Source organism: Cololabis saira, chromosome 8 (assembly GCF_033807715.1).
Source record: "Cololabis saira isolate AMF1-May2022 chromosome 8, fColSai1.1, whole genome shotgun sequence".
NCBI classification, from domain to species: Eukaryota; Metazoa; Chordata; class Actinopteri; order Beloniformes; family Belonidae; genus Cololabis; species Cololabis saira.
The window spans coordinates 20,825,190-20,843,017 of NC_084594.1; the positions used below are offsets into that span (position 1 = coordinate 20,825,190).

The window sequence follows — 17,828 nt, forward strand, 5'->3', positions numbered from 1 at the left end:
ACCGAAAACAGCCAATTACTGATTACAAGGTGTCATTGTATCGGTACCTCAATGTAGGAAGACAGTGTGGGGTAGACCCTGTAAGGACCCAGCACGTAGGACAAGCTGGTGGTGCACGGGAAGCTGGTGGTCACGGCGTGGCTCACTTCTGGCAGAGAAAACACCTTGAAGCCAAACTTCTCGTAGAGCTTCAGCACTTCTTCATCCGGCTTCTCTTCACCCTCACTGAGGATGCTGCCCACCACGTAGCGACATTTTTCTTGTGGTCTCTAAGAATGAGAGGAATTCAAATATATTTAATATATGTAAAAACCTGAAAGCATAATTTGGGCATTTCAAATATGCAGACATTTTGGCTCACTTTTTTAATTTTTTTTTTTTATGCGTTTGTTCAGTGAAGAATTTTGATAAACTGATTGGTAATTTTTCCTGTTCAGCTTTATTGCCTTGAAAATTAAAAGAAACAAAGAAAATACACTTCTTCAGTTAACAAAGCCACGTTTTTCCCCCTCATGTATCTATACGATTCCCTGACTGAAACAAAACAAGGACAAATAGAGCCAGTGGTCTGTTTTAAGGTGACTTGAGCAGTGAAACAAAGCAAACCACTCCACAACTGTGCATCTGCAGAAATGTTATAACACTAGTAGGAACATCACAAATAAACCCTGGTTTGGTGGCCGTGGATCGCCACAGCTCATCAGAATCTGAAGACAAGGTCAGCAGGAAAGGAGGGATTAGGAGTGTGCTGACTGTTCTGTTACTTGTGTGGTCCATGCTGCTCCAGCACAAAACTGCACATGTGGAAACAAAAATAGAACTATTTGATTCAAACATGTGGAGACGTCGCACCTTCACATAGTGTACAGTGTCACTGCGCAGAAGTTGCCAGCTCTGGTGAACGTCTTACTCCAGATGTCCGACAGCCAGGTCACATATGGGGCAGCTCAAACTGTGTCTGCGCTGAAACCAAGGTTGACAAACCAGCCAGGAATCGCCCCAATTTAGATGAATTTATAGATGAATTTAGATTCATCAAATCTTTTGTTATACACTGAAAGAGACTTCAAAGAAATCAGTATGTCCCATCATCACAAACCTACTGCCTTTAATTTCATTGTGGAATTAAGCAAAACATAGATAATCCATTCCCACAATATTAATCCTTCCTTGACCAAGAGGATTGCAGTGTTACGAGTTCAGCTACAGGACAGCACCCCTGAGACTGCAGACGGGCTTGTTTGTCTTACTTAATGACACTTGAGAAGAGCAGACCAAAGCTGATATGAAAGATTGATCTCATTCACATAAAGGCCTCTGTGCCAACTGTTATAGCTGTTAATGTGCTCACACATCTGCATACAGATGTGAAAGAGGCAGAATGGCAGCCACTAAGCTAGTTGTCAGTCAGAGAGGGTCTGACAGAGAATCTCTCACTTGCTTCTGCTCGTAGACGCTTTCTGTCTGACAGCCACAGATGGAGAGTGGGATCTGTTGTTGAGAGACCACTCTGAATGTTACGCTTCATGTTCCTGCCCCTCTTTCTGCATCTAGCTCTAGAATTTTAGATGTCTCGGTGCACATTTCCTAAATTTCAGGGAAGCAAGGGTAAAATCTGTGGTGATTTAGATAGAAATGTTAATTATAAAGATGTCTTGCTGAGAAAAATGATGTGCAAATTTTATACAGAACTGCTACACAAAAAAAGCTTCAGAAAACAATAGAAATCACAATCTAATAATTTCTAATGATGTTTGAGCACCGTAAAAATCAATCACTGAGAGAAAAACAGTTTGACGTGGTAACATTTTGACAATGATTGAGGTTTTTTTCTAAGAGCTGCAAATCCAATTACAATATAATTTCCCTGAAATTAAAGCAAAGAATGTTCTAAGTCCATATTCACTATATAACTGTATCTTGAATGTTTTGATAAACAGCTATAATTTTGCAGAAACATTCAAAGCATACAAAGTTCTCTGACTGTAAATAGGTTTTAATGTATGAAAACCGCTCTATTTTGTCTTTTTTTTAATAAATATGCAGCATTCTAGATATAATATAGACCTTTCAAGGCTGAAATGACATTTAATTTCAGCATGCTCAAACCATGATTATTTTTAAATACTGATAAAGCAAAAGCAATAGCAAAGATTAATTTACAATAAAAGGCAACTGTTGGGCTGACACAAAATAAATAAATGTAAAACATTAAATCATTAATTCAGAGAACATTAACAATAAGCCAAATTTTTCAAATAAAAATCAAATCTAAATTTTCTGGGGTTTTTTTAGAAAGCGATTTTTTAAAATGTGCCTTCAGGTCTGACTGGGATAAGAGCTGCTGGTTTCTGCTTCTGTGGAGGGTTGGCAGCAAGGAGACACAGAAGGGAAACAGCCACACTCATCGTTATGTCTCTCTCATCTTTGAATAATTATCCAACATACATCCACGATCGAAACCTTCTCTCCTTTTTCTGCGTCATTTCTCACATTTTAGGCTATTTTATGACTGCACTGTCTTGTTACTACCCTGTAATGCTGCCACTCTCCAACTTAGTTCACAAAAAAGCCTTTGTGTCATAATTCAGCATTGTCGAAACTGGCAAATCCACATTACACAGCCCTTAACCCTCAGTGGCTCTTTTAATGTCTAGGTTATTTGACCAGTAATCCTGACGGACAGTGTCTGATGAGAATGAGAAGATCATCTATGCCGTCACCTGACACCATGTTGTCCAGTGAATCAGAGAGCAAAGATCACCTGCGTTTGACAGACAGTGACTAGTTCCAGCTAGTATGAGATATACGAGATCTAGTTGCAATGTAGCAATGAGTCACATCAAACAAAGACAGATGCAACGGCAGTGTTAGCAATGTCAGAGTAAATTACTGCAACGAGGCAACATGCACATCTATTTTGCAGCCTGGCAAAACAAGACATGCGTTTTTGAGGTGGATGTTTTTATGAACAACTGCCTTCAGAGTCAGATGGTACAGATAAAATGTCTACCAGATAGACTCAATATCAATAACTACGGCAGGATCTTTTTGAAAACATTTTGGAAAAAACTAAACGGTAACTGCTGCTAAAGAAAGATACTCTAAATGTTGGTTCTCAACTATGATAAATTCATGCCCTTTAATATGACCTTCAGAGCAATAATTGCATGTTGCATAACCCAATAACAACTTTCTTTGTTTCAAAATACAGTTTCTAGGTCTCCTTAGATCTTATAAGAACTTGATCGCAAAGATCTTAAGCATCATGTTCTTTTGACCATGTTTCATCATGTGTCTGTGGATGATAACGCTGGCCTATTAGACCACCACAACTGACCACTTTTATCAACTCCAAAGTATTTTAATAACTGTTGCCTGGAATCCAAGAAATGATAACTGTTGATGACTTATGAGGATTTGTGATAAATATGAAAGAATGCTTAATGTAATAGATACATTATCAAGCCTTAAATCTTCAATGATCACATGATCTCCTGACTGCTAGAAATGTTTCATAATTGTTCTTCTTTTTATGTCGTACTGCAGGGTTTTTGGCCAAATGATTGTGGTAAAAAAAAAAAAAGTATTTTAAATTTTGGACTCTATTGCAATGAACTGAAATAAAACTGAACACAACTGAATATGTTTTAATTGGCCTGCACCAACCCTGATTTCTGTGTAAAGTAGGCTACCTTGAGATGACTTATGTTGTTAACTCAACTGTACAAATAATTGTTTTCATTTATGTTTTTTTTGTTTTGTATTTATTGAATTTATATCATAAAAGTGTTTCTGGAGGGTCTTCTTCAGACTTTACTTCAGAGAAAGAGCTTTCTAAGCATCAGGACAACCGTACACGATGTTACTTACAGATCCACAGTGACTGATTGAAAGCACCCTGTGGTGACTGGTATTAAACAATCCAGGAGCAGAAAAAATGAAAATAACTTTTCTTTTTAAATCAGTCAAGTGTTCATTTGTGCAGCGCACATGCTACCATGGCTTTCACAGTCTCCATGACATTCAAGATCCACAAGAACTTTTTGGTCCAAATGTGTCCTTTTGGCATCATGATGTTGATGTTTGAGAGATTTGCAATCAATTGTTTTGGAATAACAAACTATTAGGAGGGATTGTGAACGTTATTTACAGGTTTCAGGGTGACATGCAATCATTTTTTAGTGTCAACTAGTGCTATCAACAAATTGTAATTTTAATGCAATAACTAATGTTTAGACCCAAATGCTGATAAACTTTCCCTCTCAGCTGTACCTCATGCTTGAATGGTTATAGAAAAACCAACCCACTATGGGCACAGTGAATTAGCAGCTAGTTCAAGGTACAGCTGACCCTGTCGTTACAGCCATAAAAACGTTTGTCAAAATGCAAAAATCACGTAACATCTAATCAACTTACACTACTGTGAAACATTACTCTTCGTAGGTAAACAATTTGACCCCTGAATAAATGGAAGTCTATTTCGTAGTTAATTTTTAATTTAGAAAATGTTAATATGTTCATTGTTATTTCATCATTACTTTATTGATAACATAAACTATTATAAAGTAAGTAGTATTTTTCCCTTGCTTTCATCCAGATGGAGATTGTATCCAGGGATTTCTTCTGCATAGATACGTCAGATCTATGGTCTGTCAGCGAGACTTCAGTAATACAGAGCTACTCCTTTTCTCTGATGATATATAATAAGACACAACAACAGGCATTCAAACACAAAGGGGAAACTGAATGTCCTCCTACACTCTCGCTTCACTATCTCACATCTCGCTATATCTCATGCCCTTCACTCTGATAGACTAGAGTATGTTAACCAAACCAGTGGTTCACTAATGATATCATTCAGACCTCTAGCTATCATTCACATCCCACACAACAGCAAGTACAAACAGCCGCCCTGACTGCATCTCATCGCTGTTTCCCTCCAGATAACAAACCCCAGAGACTGCAGGCAATTAGGAAAAGGAGGAACACTCTGCGCACTTGACTTGTCTGGTCTTTTACACCACAGTTGTTTTGTTTCCATCTGAAATTGTAACACAACAAAAAAAAAAAAAAAAGGTAGAAACTCTTGGATGCTGCCCACATTTACAAAGTTTTGAAATGCAGGGCATTGCGGTCGATGTACCGGACCGTCTTGGTGAAGAAGGAGCTGAGTCGAAAGGCGAAGCTCTCGATTTACCGGTCAATCTACGCACCTACCCTCACCTATGGTCATGAACTTTGGGTAGTGACCGAAAGGACAAGATCACGGATACAAGCGGCCGAGATGAGTTTCCTCCGCAGGGTGGCTGGACGCTCCCTTAGAGATAGGGTGAGGAGTTTGGTCACCCGGGAGGAGCTCGGAGTCGAGCCGCTGCTCCTTCACATTGAGAGGAGTCAGCTGAGGTGGCTTGGGCATCTGTACCGGATCCTCCAGGACGCCTCCCTAGGGAGGTGTTCCAGACATGTCCCTCCTCCCTAGGGAGGTGTTCCAGGCATGTCCCACCGGGAGGAGACCCCGGGGAAGACCCAGGACACGCTGGAGAGACTATGTCTCTCGGCTGGCCTGGGAACGCCTCGGACTCCCCTCGGAGGAGCTGGAGGAAGTGTCTGGGGTGAAGGAAGTCTGGGTATCTCTGCTGAGGCTGCTGCCCCCGCGACCCGGGAACGGATAAGCGGAAGAAGATGAGTGAGATAAGTGAGTGAAATGCAGGGTGTGGTTCCACTTCTTAGACCAACGCCAGGCTGACTGTGGCTTTTGCCAAGCCGGGGCGGGAGGCATATTGTCCGACAGTGGTAAGACTGCGCTGCTAATACCGTGGTAACTGAACACAAACGGATTATGTTTAGGTCCACAGCTGTTGACAGCTGGTCCATTTATCATTTACAAGGAGAAGTGTGAACTTGTGATATGCGAGATTTACTTTATAAAAAAAAAAAAATTTAAAAAACAACTAAGCTGAAACTTCAGGACATATCTTGATGCTCCAATGTTTCCCTAAAACAAAAGATATCGTACATGCACACAAATGTACACAACTTTGAGTGAGCAACTTCTAGTTCATGAACTCTAAGATAGCTTTCTTGCACAAATGCTACAATTCCCATCTCCTCCCGATTCCCTTAAGCCAAGCCCCCGAGGACCTGTGAGGAGACAAAGTAATTTCAAAAGCAATTCTTTGCTTGAAGCTATGAGGGGGCTTTCTGATGGATGGGGGGGTTTCCAACACTAAAATTCTGCAGCAGAAAGAAGTAATTCTTTATTAGGGGACATGTAATGAGGATTTACTCTCTTCATTGCTTCTGCTGTTGGCCTTGCATCTCTTTCTCCAAGCTATCACAGCTCAAACACATTTTTTTAAGTAGTGGCGACATTTACAATTGGTCATTTGTCATTATGTTTGCAGGTTAGAAAGTGCAGGGATAAATAAGCACATTGGCATACTCTGCCCAACTCGGAATAAAGAAAGAATTTTAATAAGCTTACCTGGTCTAACCACGGTAGTCAACTGTGCTCATTAAAAAAAAAAGGCCATTTCCCTATCTACAAAATGTAACACTGCATTAGCAGATTGGGAGCTTTTGACTCACTTTAAATGAACCATACACAGTGTAAAGCCAGCAATACTCAAGGCTTCAAGTCATTTATCCCCTCATAAAGCTAGACGCAATACTTATAAAGATATCTAATTTACAAAAGTATTTAGTCCCTCCATTTAGTACACTGACGGCAATGTCAAGTCAAGTCTCCTCAGGAATGAAGCTTGTCACATCTTTCCAGAAAATTCCCCTTCAGCAACGAGCAATTCTTCAGCACTGCAATTTTCAGGTCAGTGAGTATAAACGAGGGAATTATTGGAATAATCTGGTAATTTACTGTAGTTCCAATGGGAATATAGGGGGAAATGTGGTAATTATTTATCATATCTAAACATAAGTATTAATATATTGCTTGGTCATGCATGCAAACTTTAAAGCCTTGTTTGGACAGCACTTTTCCAAAATGACAAGAACTTCACTTTTAGCGTGAGCCAGGTGGTAAAAGGTTGTAATAACTGTGTAAACTGTGTTGATCTCTTCACCAGAGAGTATGCTTTTCTCATAGTTTGGGTCCAGTATGTATGCTGCTGCAAGTATTCATTCAGAATGTAATGTGTATAGTTAGTCATTTAGTAATCTAAACAACTGGAATAATCTGGATTGGTCAAAATAATTTACAATCAATGCTTGCCACAATTCTGTGCCTTGATACAAAACAGTTTCACTGGTCTAGTTTGTCTACTTTCATGGACTGGTCTTTACTCTGGGACACATTCATTTAATTTCAGTTTGATCCAATTTACTTGTATAGAGTCAATTCACAACAAATGTCATCTAAACGTACTTCACGGAAAAAGAAAAAGCCAACAAGTTAATTGAAGTCCAATGCAGTATAATTCGATTTGTTTTTTAGTTATGCCCTGGGAGTTCAATTCGGTACATGATGACTAAAATAAAAAACACGGCAAGGACAACTGAGAAAAGTACGATTCATGACAGAAAAAGAAAAAAAATCTTGGATGCTTGAAACAGAATAGTCTGAAAGACCTGGGAGGATCTCATTTATTTTATTTTGTCATTATATTCCTATATAATGGATCTGAGAGGAGCTGGAAATGTGGACATTTTTAAACGTAGACTAAAAACTCATCTCTTTGGTCTGGATTTTATGTAGCATCAAATTTTATAGTTTTATTCTGTTTAACATTTTTTAAAGGTATCTGTTTTATTTATTTATCTATTTCTTGTAATGTTTTTTATTATTATATTTTATTGTTGTGGACTGATTATTTTTTAGCCTTAATCCTTAAACTTTTATCATTTTTTTCATTTTAATTAACTATATTGTATGTCAGTGTGCATTGGTCTCCCAGTTTTATTTTTTTGGTCTCCCAGTTTTTATTTTTTTGTTTATTACGCTTATTTTTCAGTCAAAATGTCAAAGCACTTTGTATTTAATGTACCTGGATGAAAGGTGCTATATAAATAAAAGTTGATTGATTGATTGATATATGCTTATGCTAATCAGGAACTACAAAGAGATGCTGGAATTAAAAAGTGTTTTAAAATAATAGAGTGTAAGCCAGGCACGACATGTTAAAGCCTTCATGCCCTGCTGGGTAAAACCGGTTTGTCATCATGACAGAAATCACAATTTAACAGATAGTGATAGCTAAAGTCTTTCATTGGACTGCAGGCAACAAATCATTAAATCTGGAGTCTTTGTAGAGGTCCACGCCATCTACATATCAATGTCTGCTATGAAGCATGAGGGGACGCAAATGCAGCATTCATAAATAACACAGCAAGTTTGTGAAGAGCAGATAACAGTTAAAAATCACATTTCATCAACACAGCAACTGGATAGGATGAATGCACTGCTCATACATTACACCCCACTGTCTGCTGGAAAGCGATCATTTTCAGTTAAGCTATTGCACTGAGACAGCTGGCGTTTAGCACACTTCTCCTAACAAGCAAAGAACCTGACACAAAGGCAGTGAGAACAACAGATAAGCAATTTCTCAACAAGAGCTGTCTTTTTGCCTCCGTGTTTCAGAGCGATAACCTGTCTCAGCTCACTGAAGCCACTGACCCCCTCCCACCACCCCACCCCCCACTAGCACTGGCATACGAAACACTGAGAAGGAAACTGAAATTTATGGGGCTTCGCAGCATGGGAACCACAGGTAGGCTGCAATGGGCCGTTTGCAAGTAGATTAATGGAGCAGGAGAGGCAGTGAACCAAATAGGCCTATCCACATAAATACAATTGGAAAGGAAATAAAATTCATTTTACAATTTGGGCGCAAGGAAACATCAGATATTATGTTGACTCAATGGGAAAATCTCTTTTTCTGTGCACAAGAGCACATATGTGGTTGCCTGAAGTGACTAAAACTTCAAAAACTCATAACACAGCCCTGTCAAACTGTTTATGTCTGAATCTGCTCTCCACTCACATCTTTAAATCATGCTGCTTTTCCTGCAACTCAGAAACCAGAAGTCAACACTTCTTTGGCAAAATAAAATGAAGCAGTTAAATACTTTACTTAAGGCCAGAGTAGGTGATCACCTCTAAAAGGATTTTTTTCTCCTTTTTTTTGGATTCCATAGATAAATATAAGCATTGTGAAATAAAAAAAGACATACATCTGTCATCTATGGAGGCTGGGAGTCAGTAAAGACACATCCAGAGAGAATTGATTAAGCTCTTTTTGCTAATAAATCCAACTATTTGTTTCCAGATAGCGACATTCATACAAATTACAATTCAAAAACACTTCATTAATTCCCGAAGGGAAATAAATCAATTACTTCAGAGAAAGAAAAAAAAAAAAAAACACTGGATGCGGCAAGTAGAACAAGTGTCACCCTCTAAAAACTTAAAACAGTGTAGTAACTATAATGCATTATCAGTACTAGTCTAGTATTTCAGCAACTTGGACTAGTTCAACGCATGTTTTGTGACAAGACTGCACCGAAATAAGAAAGCAGTGACATTTGAGAATAATATTGTCTGTATTTTTCCTCAGAGCTCTCAGACTAGCTGCTTAACGTGCCCTTATGCACTTTAACTCTGAATTCTACAAATCAGATTACATCTCCGGTGATGTGATGACATGTGGATCCCAAAACCCTTGAAGTCAGGAACCAGTGGAAGTCTCTTTCTGTCTCACTTTCAACAAGTGCAGATCTGTCCCTTTAGGCTGTGCTCAGACTTAGCTCGTAATTACACATGGCATCCTGGGAGTTCTTGCATGTATAATTACTCGAGAGGATAAGCAGCCTGCTGGAGGCAGGGCACCGTTTTTCTTTGCCACAGTTGTGAAGCCAGTTTACCATTTCTTGGCCAGCTGGACATTGTAAGGCACTCCTCTAGCCAGATGTCAGAAAGCAAGGAGAAGTAGAAATTACTTTGTCCTTTCTCTGCACTGGTTTGCCTGCTTATCTTCAGTTCTCTCCCTCTCCGTCATTTTTCCCCAGTATGGCCGTTCTGATAAAGGTTTGGTGTCTAATTCAATAGGATGTGCATCACAGGGTAACAAACACATAGCACAACATTAATAGTACAAAAATATGATACGTTGACTCGTATATTTATTGTTTTGTACACATTTGAATGAAAAATTGTTTAAAAACAACCTGAAAGTAAACTTGAGCAATTTTCAAGGATAACACAAAAATTTAAAAAAAAAACAAAACAATCTTTTCCATTTAACAGAGCCTTTTAGTTTTTGCAGGCTCTCTTAGCAATATATATGTATGCACAAACATTAATAGGGTGCTTTACTGCAGAAGGAGATGTCCACAATCTTGCATAATATGGACTTGAAGAACTATGGGACCAGACTTGAGAGTACCAGTGAATTTATCTCTCATTTTATATCCACGTCTAAAAAGCTGCAACCTCTTACCAGAAGCCTCCCTTTCATGTTGTTGCTGTCAGGAGACAAACAAGCGGCAGTAAAATGCTACCAAATTTTACTGGGAGTGCAGCAAGGCTCGGCGCTCTGATCTGAAACGCTGACTGATGACTGGGAGCGCTGCAAGGCTCTCAAGGTGAGTCGGTCCCGTACCAGTTCCGACTCCTCTGCCGCAGCAGATCCACATCTCAATTCATCCCTCACCGCCACTCACATGTCACTCACATGTCAGCTCATGACATATTCTTTCCTCTTTGTCATGTGGGAGACATAGTTGAAACTACACCTGTTGTATATTTCCACTAGAATCGTATAACACCGACTCTGATCATCTGCTAGACATCGTCATAGTTTCTGGATTTTGGGTGTTGCATTACCTCCTAATCACAATGAGACAATAAAATTACATTTATCTTTTAAGTTTCTTAATCTTAGGAGCTTTATTCCGCAAGGCACACAAACACACACAGTAGTGAGTGTTCAGTACTGCCCAATCTTAACTGGTTAACATATAGGCTAAACATTTTACTTGCACTTGTGACTGTGCACTACTCATATTGCAAGACGTACGCATGAATATAACAACCTGAAGCAATTTCTTTCTCCTAAATGATCAAAGAGTGGCTGAGAAGAGGCGATGTGGTTATAGAGGGTCTTATTAAATTACATTATGATCCACAAAACAAAAGGTGTCTTGAAAAGGTAAAAATTGACAAAATGAGGACTTGAAGCGCTGTAAGAGTCAGATGTGAAACACGGTAACTCAAAGTGAAGAAAGAGATTAGTCCAAAATTATGAAATCAGCTTCTATTTTGCATTTCTTAATCAAATTCCTCCAGAGGTTTGCACATACAAATTAGTCAGCAGTTAAAAAAAATGTGCAGACATGAACATGGTGTTGCACCCGGCTGATTGATTATAAAAATCTTTCAAGAAGGTGAATCGACACAGAGGACAGCAGCAAAATAATCTGGTTGTCATCAGTCAGTTTTATCTTAAGTAACAAACACGTAGAAGTGAAAGAAAACCCTACAAGTAAACAAATTAAGACACCAAAGCATCAGGAGAAAAGACTCAAAGCAAGATGTAAAGCATCATTAAAAGTGGAAGAGAGGCGGTCATGGATTGTGGGTGATTAGATGAAAGGGATATTAAGTGATACAGCACTTAGGAAAGGAGATCATGCTGAAATTTTTTGTTTAATGCAGGTCCAACGAAATATAGAAACATGATTGTTATGAACAAAAAAAAATCTAATTTCCACAGCTAATTAAAGATATGTGGTTGCATAAGGTTGTCAAATTAAGGACCAGGGTGGATGACAGTATTCACTCTGAACATACAGGTACAACATTTATTTTTTCATTCCATCACTTGAAAGTAGATTTACCGATGATAAAAATCGTTCCTCAGAACGATGATGCATTTTGTCACAGAGCTAAAACTGTCAAAGCATTTCTTCTGGAACGATATCAACCAGGCTGTCATTCCAATTGAAAATATATGATGAAAAAAAAGAATAAAAGGTTCAATTGTTTTCTGCCATGATTGAGTAATTTTATATTTGTTCCCCTATCTACTAGATCTTAAATAAATGCCATTCATATTGCTAGTGTGATGTTAAACCTGTAGTATTTAGCAGGATAAAGCTGCATCACATCAGTGATTCAACAGTCATTGTTGAGGATCATAGCCCACCTGACTGACACTCTCTTAAACCTTAGTGAGTAGATGTTACAGCACTTATTGGCATTCATATACACTCCAGTGCATGGACAAGAACAAGGAAAAAGTAACCAGACCAGCAGTTTGCTCCCTCTGTCTACATAAATTCAGCTGTAATGCCAATAGTACCATCTGCTGGCCATCACTCACACCAGCTCAGTGTTCAGGACTCAGAGCACAGACCTCATAATGATCGAAATGTATATTAATGGACAGATGTTGGCATACTTTTACTCATTTAATTGTGCTCTCTTAGTTACTATGTACTCATTTAATTGTGCTCTCTTAGTTACTATGCACTGTATGTGTGAGCTTTCTTAACATTTTATTAACTACACGATCACATTTGTGCTTTGCCAAGTAAAACTTACACAATTATATAAGATAAGATAAGATAAGATAAGATAATCCTTTATTTTCTCCCTCAGTGGGGAAACTCACTTTGTATGCACTTCCAATGAGAATGTTAATATAACTTTATAATGAAAAAGTGTAACTTTTTCTCTTTATTGAGACTGCGATGTCGATCACTTGCACCACATCCATCACCCACCACTGAAGAACACGGTAGAAGAGTGGAAACCAGACTATATTGGGTTCAGAAGCAAACTGAAAATAATCAATGATGATTATTGAAAAGTAGTAAAAAGAGTTGATGCTATAAAGTCTTTAAACCCTTCAGAGGTAATTAGTGTATTAAAGTTTAGGGTCAAGTTACATAAAACTGAGAATTGTTGTGTAAAAACTCTTTCTCAGCAAGAGGGCAACCATGTGGAAACTCAAAACCTTTGGCAAAGAGAACAACCAACGATTAAGGTTAGACCCTCAGGGAGCTTGCCAAGGTTTGATATTTTGAATAAGATGTTATTATCCCAACGGTTGGTATAACCTGTTATTACATGCTGAAATGTTAAACACTCAGATGTATAAATAATAATCTTTATTTATCAGTATTTAGCTCAGAAAAAACCATGAAATTAGTTGTCTGTTTTAACCCATCACTAGTTAGTTACACGAGTTACAGTGGGATGCCATTTTTCCAGGGGTTTTTGGGAGTTTAAGGGCCTTGCTCAGGGTCCCACAGTGGTTTGCCTCTGTTGCCTACCTGTGGTTTTACTTCAGGCTCTTAAGTTTTCAACTTTTAAAAAATCAGGTCGGGGAAGATATTCCCAGGTTATTCCAGAGTCATGAGATCTGAGCAGTAATCTGGCTGTTTATGAGGCCAGCGCTTCACAAACTGCAGCGACAACTTTAAACACTCCTCAATCTCGTCACAATTTTCCACTGGCTTTAACTTGAAGTCTTGCCTTTAGAAAAGGAAAAAAGGAGTGGTGGGTGCCACCGTCTTTGGATATTATACAATTATGATGTGGTTCATCTGCGTGGCATGACTCATTTCTTCAAATCGGATACTGAAGTCAGTCACTCTAGAGTTGTCCACCGGACAGACAAAGCGTCTGAGCAATGTGACACATGCCTCTATTTTGCCATGATGTCTCTCGGCTAGTCTAACTCTCAAAAAAAATAAAAAAATAAATAAAAAAAGACTGAAACTTCCCTAAGCAGATATTTCCTAATAAATGTAAATCAGAGTAGGGAAGTTTGTCTGGTTATTTTTGTATTTAAATCTAGAAATGAATGCCATCCAGTGGGGCAAGAGTCAGTTACTGTGAAGCTGAATCGTTGTTGTTTGTGTAGATAATCATCACGTATCAGCTGGAAACATTCTGTTGTCTAACTAGCAGCAGCTGTTGTGCAGATACTTCTTGTTGATGGAAAAACACAACTTGATGAAAAGACTTAAGTGGATTTAAAGCAGGAAACAATGAAAGACATCAACAGAGGAATGGCCGCATAAATAAAACTTGGTAGTGGGTTAGGATATGGCATCTCGCCTGTCAGCTCCTCTCAGACATATGATGTGTTTGTTCTTTTATGTGTGGAGCATATTTGTCATTGTTGAGGCAGACGCTGGCTAAATGCTGAAGCAGTCTAGAGTCACAGATGAGAGCGGAAAAAAGTCAACAGTGCAACGTGGCAAATGAACAGCTGACTGGTTTCATCATTCAGGCTCAGTTCCTTCACCAGGCAGCTTGTACATTAACCCTTCAGATATACAGACTACATAACACTTGATTATCTCTACTTAAACATGTTTAAAATCAAAGCTTTATGTGTTCTATCCATCAAGAGTGTTTTGAACTTGTTAATGTGTTTTATGCATTGATCAGTTTTGAAAACTTTAGCCTTTTGTCTCTCCCAGACAAGTGTCCTTGCAGATTAGCGAACTATAGTTTTGGGTATTAAATAAAATCCACACAGTGTATTTGAATTCATACGTTAATATGACAATGCATGATTTATATATTTAAACACACAATCTCAGAAGTGGGGAAAATTTGAAACCATTAACTGGGAAAGTTACCCGAAGAAACCCGAACTTCCACATTTACTACTAAAAAAAGTTGTTTTTTTTTTTTTTGGATTTCTTAATATGAATAATAAAGAGGAGACGTCTCATTATTGCATAAATTCACATGCCAAGGCATGACAAATGCTGTTAACTTTTCAAATAAATCAATTTTCTCTCAAATACATTATGATTTGGACATACATTTTTGCCAGTCTACCTCACAACACTTTTCTGCACTGTTTCTTAACTGTATATACTGTTCATATCCTGTGTTTATACATATTTTATAAGTATCTTTTTGTATTTTTCATATATTTTTTATTTCTGACTTTTCAGTCTTTTTAACCCTCCCCTACATGTGTGTGCTAAGTGTGCTGCTGACAACAAAATAAGTTTCCCCACTGAGGGAGAAAATAAAGGATATCTTATCTTATCTTATCTTATCTTTTGAATATTTTGCAATAGAAATATTTAAAACATTATCCATTTCACATGAAAATAAACAGCAGAAAAAGTGAAATACAAAGGCTGGCTGTGGTTATTTGCATTTTCAGACGTATGTCTTCAAAAACCTAAAACAGAACTTCTGTCAAGCTCAGTGTTAATTATTAATTATTAATTAATTGTGTGCAACCATTTTTACATGCAGGGCTGATTTATGGTTCCGCGTTAAATTGACGTAGAGCCTACGCCGTAGGCTCTGCGTCGATTTAACGCGGAACCATAAATCAGGCATAAACGTTGAATACATAAGACCAGCTTTTGACCTTTCTGACTTTTTGTCAGGCGACCCCTTATCAGCAGCAGGGTACTGTGGTTATATCACGAGGTCAGCTGTAAGCACAGGTCCAGGGCTGAAACAAGGGAGGGCATAGACTATAGTATAAAGTGTGCTGAACGCCTGGCTCTCACCTGCTTGGGGTCATCGTAAAAGATCCCGATGCAGCTGAGTTTGGGGCCGATGCTGCAGCTCTCCGTGTAGTCAGCCCCGCAGTCCTTGTACGAGCCCTGCTTGAACTTATAGGCGATGGTGACACTCTTGACAGGAGGTGGTCCGGTCTTAATGAGCACGTCTGACAGGAGCCCCGAGTACAGCAGAAACCCCCCCACTGTCACCACCAGACAAAACAGGAGCACCGCGATCAGCAGCAGCAGAATTAGATCAGACATGATGGTCCCTGAAGGCGGCGAGGCTGCAGGCAGGACAACCGGGCAGATTGTGGCAAAGCTGAACCACACACCGTAATCACTACCCCCGCTGATGCAAGCAACACATACAATGTGGCGGGTTTAAAAAAAAAAACGAAATACTGTGTTAAATTGTTTTGTTTTGCAGTTGAAGTGACCAAAAAATGAAAGCCAAAGCTGTCGCTGCTGAAGGAAGACGGTAACCCCCGTTTGTTTATTTCCCTAAACAGTTGAATACACTTCCCGAACAGACCATTCGCTGCAGTCCAAAGGGGGGCGCGTTGAAGTATGAGTTACTGCGTTCCATTTACCTCGGAAGTCGGAACTCGGAACTGGGAATGACGTCACAGCCGAGTTATCAGCGTTCCAGTTACAAAGTAGGTAAACAAGTTTGTAGTTCGCATATACCACATGAAAATGTAAATTACACTATAGCAGCATATATATGCCGAACAATACTTGTATACGACTGATTTAGTGTGACAAAAACTAGAATGAAGTGCTACGATTTTTTAAGGAGCTCTCTTCTACTGTTTACAACCATGGATGTATTGTTTACAACCGGGGCAGCCATCTTGGAATGTGAACTCGGGGGTGGTGAAGACTTTCCCACTTTCCCAGTGGGAAATCCCACTTCGAGGGGTGTTCCAGTTGAAAATTTCGACTGGGAACTAGGAAATCCCCACTTCCGAGGACAAATGGAACGCGGCATTACAACCACTTTTAAAAGTACCCTAATGTAATACGAGCTTTCTTTGCCATCAATTACAATACATTAAAAAAGCGTTTATTCCTTCTTTTAATCTCCTTTTGGAGCATTAGTTGAAGTCAAGAGAGTATGCATTGATAACATAAGCACCCCTCTTTACTTTAATATAGTGCAGCCCAGGTGTTCGGTATAAAATCATTGAAAACTACTTTCAATTATTATTGTGTTTTTTGGGGGGCTAAGAAATGTAAAAAAAAATATCAACAGTAAGAACAAATACAAAGGGTAGATGCATATCCGTTTTAGGAGTAAAACTGTGGAACTCATTAGACAACGACCTTAAATTAGCAAACTCAATAAAAGCATATAAGCTATTATTCAAAGCAAAGGTAATGGACAAATATATAGAAGCAGAATTAGCAAACAAAGAAGAATGTACACATGCATGGATGCGTGTAAGTGTGTGTGTGCCTGTGTGTGTACCGGTATGAACATATGCATGTATAGTAGGCTATGTAGGATTTGCATGATACACATGCAAGAGATGAAATGACAACCTAAATTGGTTTTGTCGGTTTCTTTAGCATCTTTTCACTTTCTGTTTTCAGAGCTATTATTATTATTATTATTATTATTATTATTATTATTATTATTATTATTATTATTATTATTATCATCTTGTGTAACCTCATGATACTTCATTTGTTCTTTTTGCATATTCTATTATGTTAAACGGTGGGCAAGATAAGCTTTATGCTTCAAGCCCAGACCTTTTCGGTCAAAATAATCACCATGTTGACCTAAGAAAAACCTGTAAATGTTTATCTTGCTTATTGATTTTTATGCTTATAATTGACCGAAATAAAGATAACTAACTAACTAACTGAAGGCTGTCAGATTTCAGCAGTCGTTCAAGACTTCAAGATCATTATATAATAGAAATCTGTGTTGGTCAAAAGAGAGAAATGCAAGAAAATATGAGAGAAATGGTTGGCATTATTTGTACATGTTGGGAAATGATTTTTATGACAGAATGTGCACAGTAAAATGTGAAAATACATCTCATTCATTAGACTTGCTTTTTCAATTTAAATGAGTTATGTCTGTTTTCCACAGATTAAAGCAGCATTCATAGCACTTACACAGACACAAACTTACCAGTGCAAGGTGATGATCCAATTATCAACCAGTTGTTTGCTTATACATAGAATAGTCTTGACGCTCCCTCCAATTTTAAAGCTTTGGGACCAGGAAAACTTTGAAAAACACTTTACTTAGCTGGAGTGGGATAAGAACACTGATGCCCTCCACAGGAAGGACCAGCGGC

The 17,828-nt window shown here is 38.5% G+C and overlaps 1 protein-coding gene across 1 annotated transcript in view; it reads right to left on the reverse strand.

The window, feature by feature from the left end:
* tex264a (testis expressed 264, ER-phagy receptor a) overlaps positions 1–16,026 on the reverse strand; it is a 69,910-nt gene extending 53,884 nt beyond the window's left edge. Inside the window, exons 1-2 of the mRNA XM_061728503.1 lie at positions 15,517–16,026; positions 48–269 (exon numbers count right to left, since the gene is read on the reverse strand). Of these exons, the coding sequence (XP_061584487.1) occupies positions 48–269; positions 15,517–15,774 (480 nt within the window). The 5' untranslated portion in view covers positions 15,775–16,026. The remainder of the gene's footprint in view (positions 1–47; positions 270–15,516) is intronic.
* Positions 16,027–17,828: the final 1,802 nt, after the last annotated feature.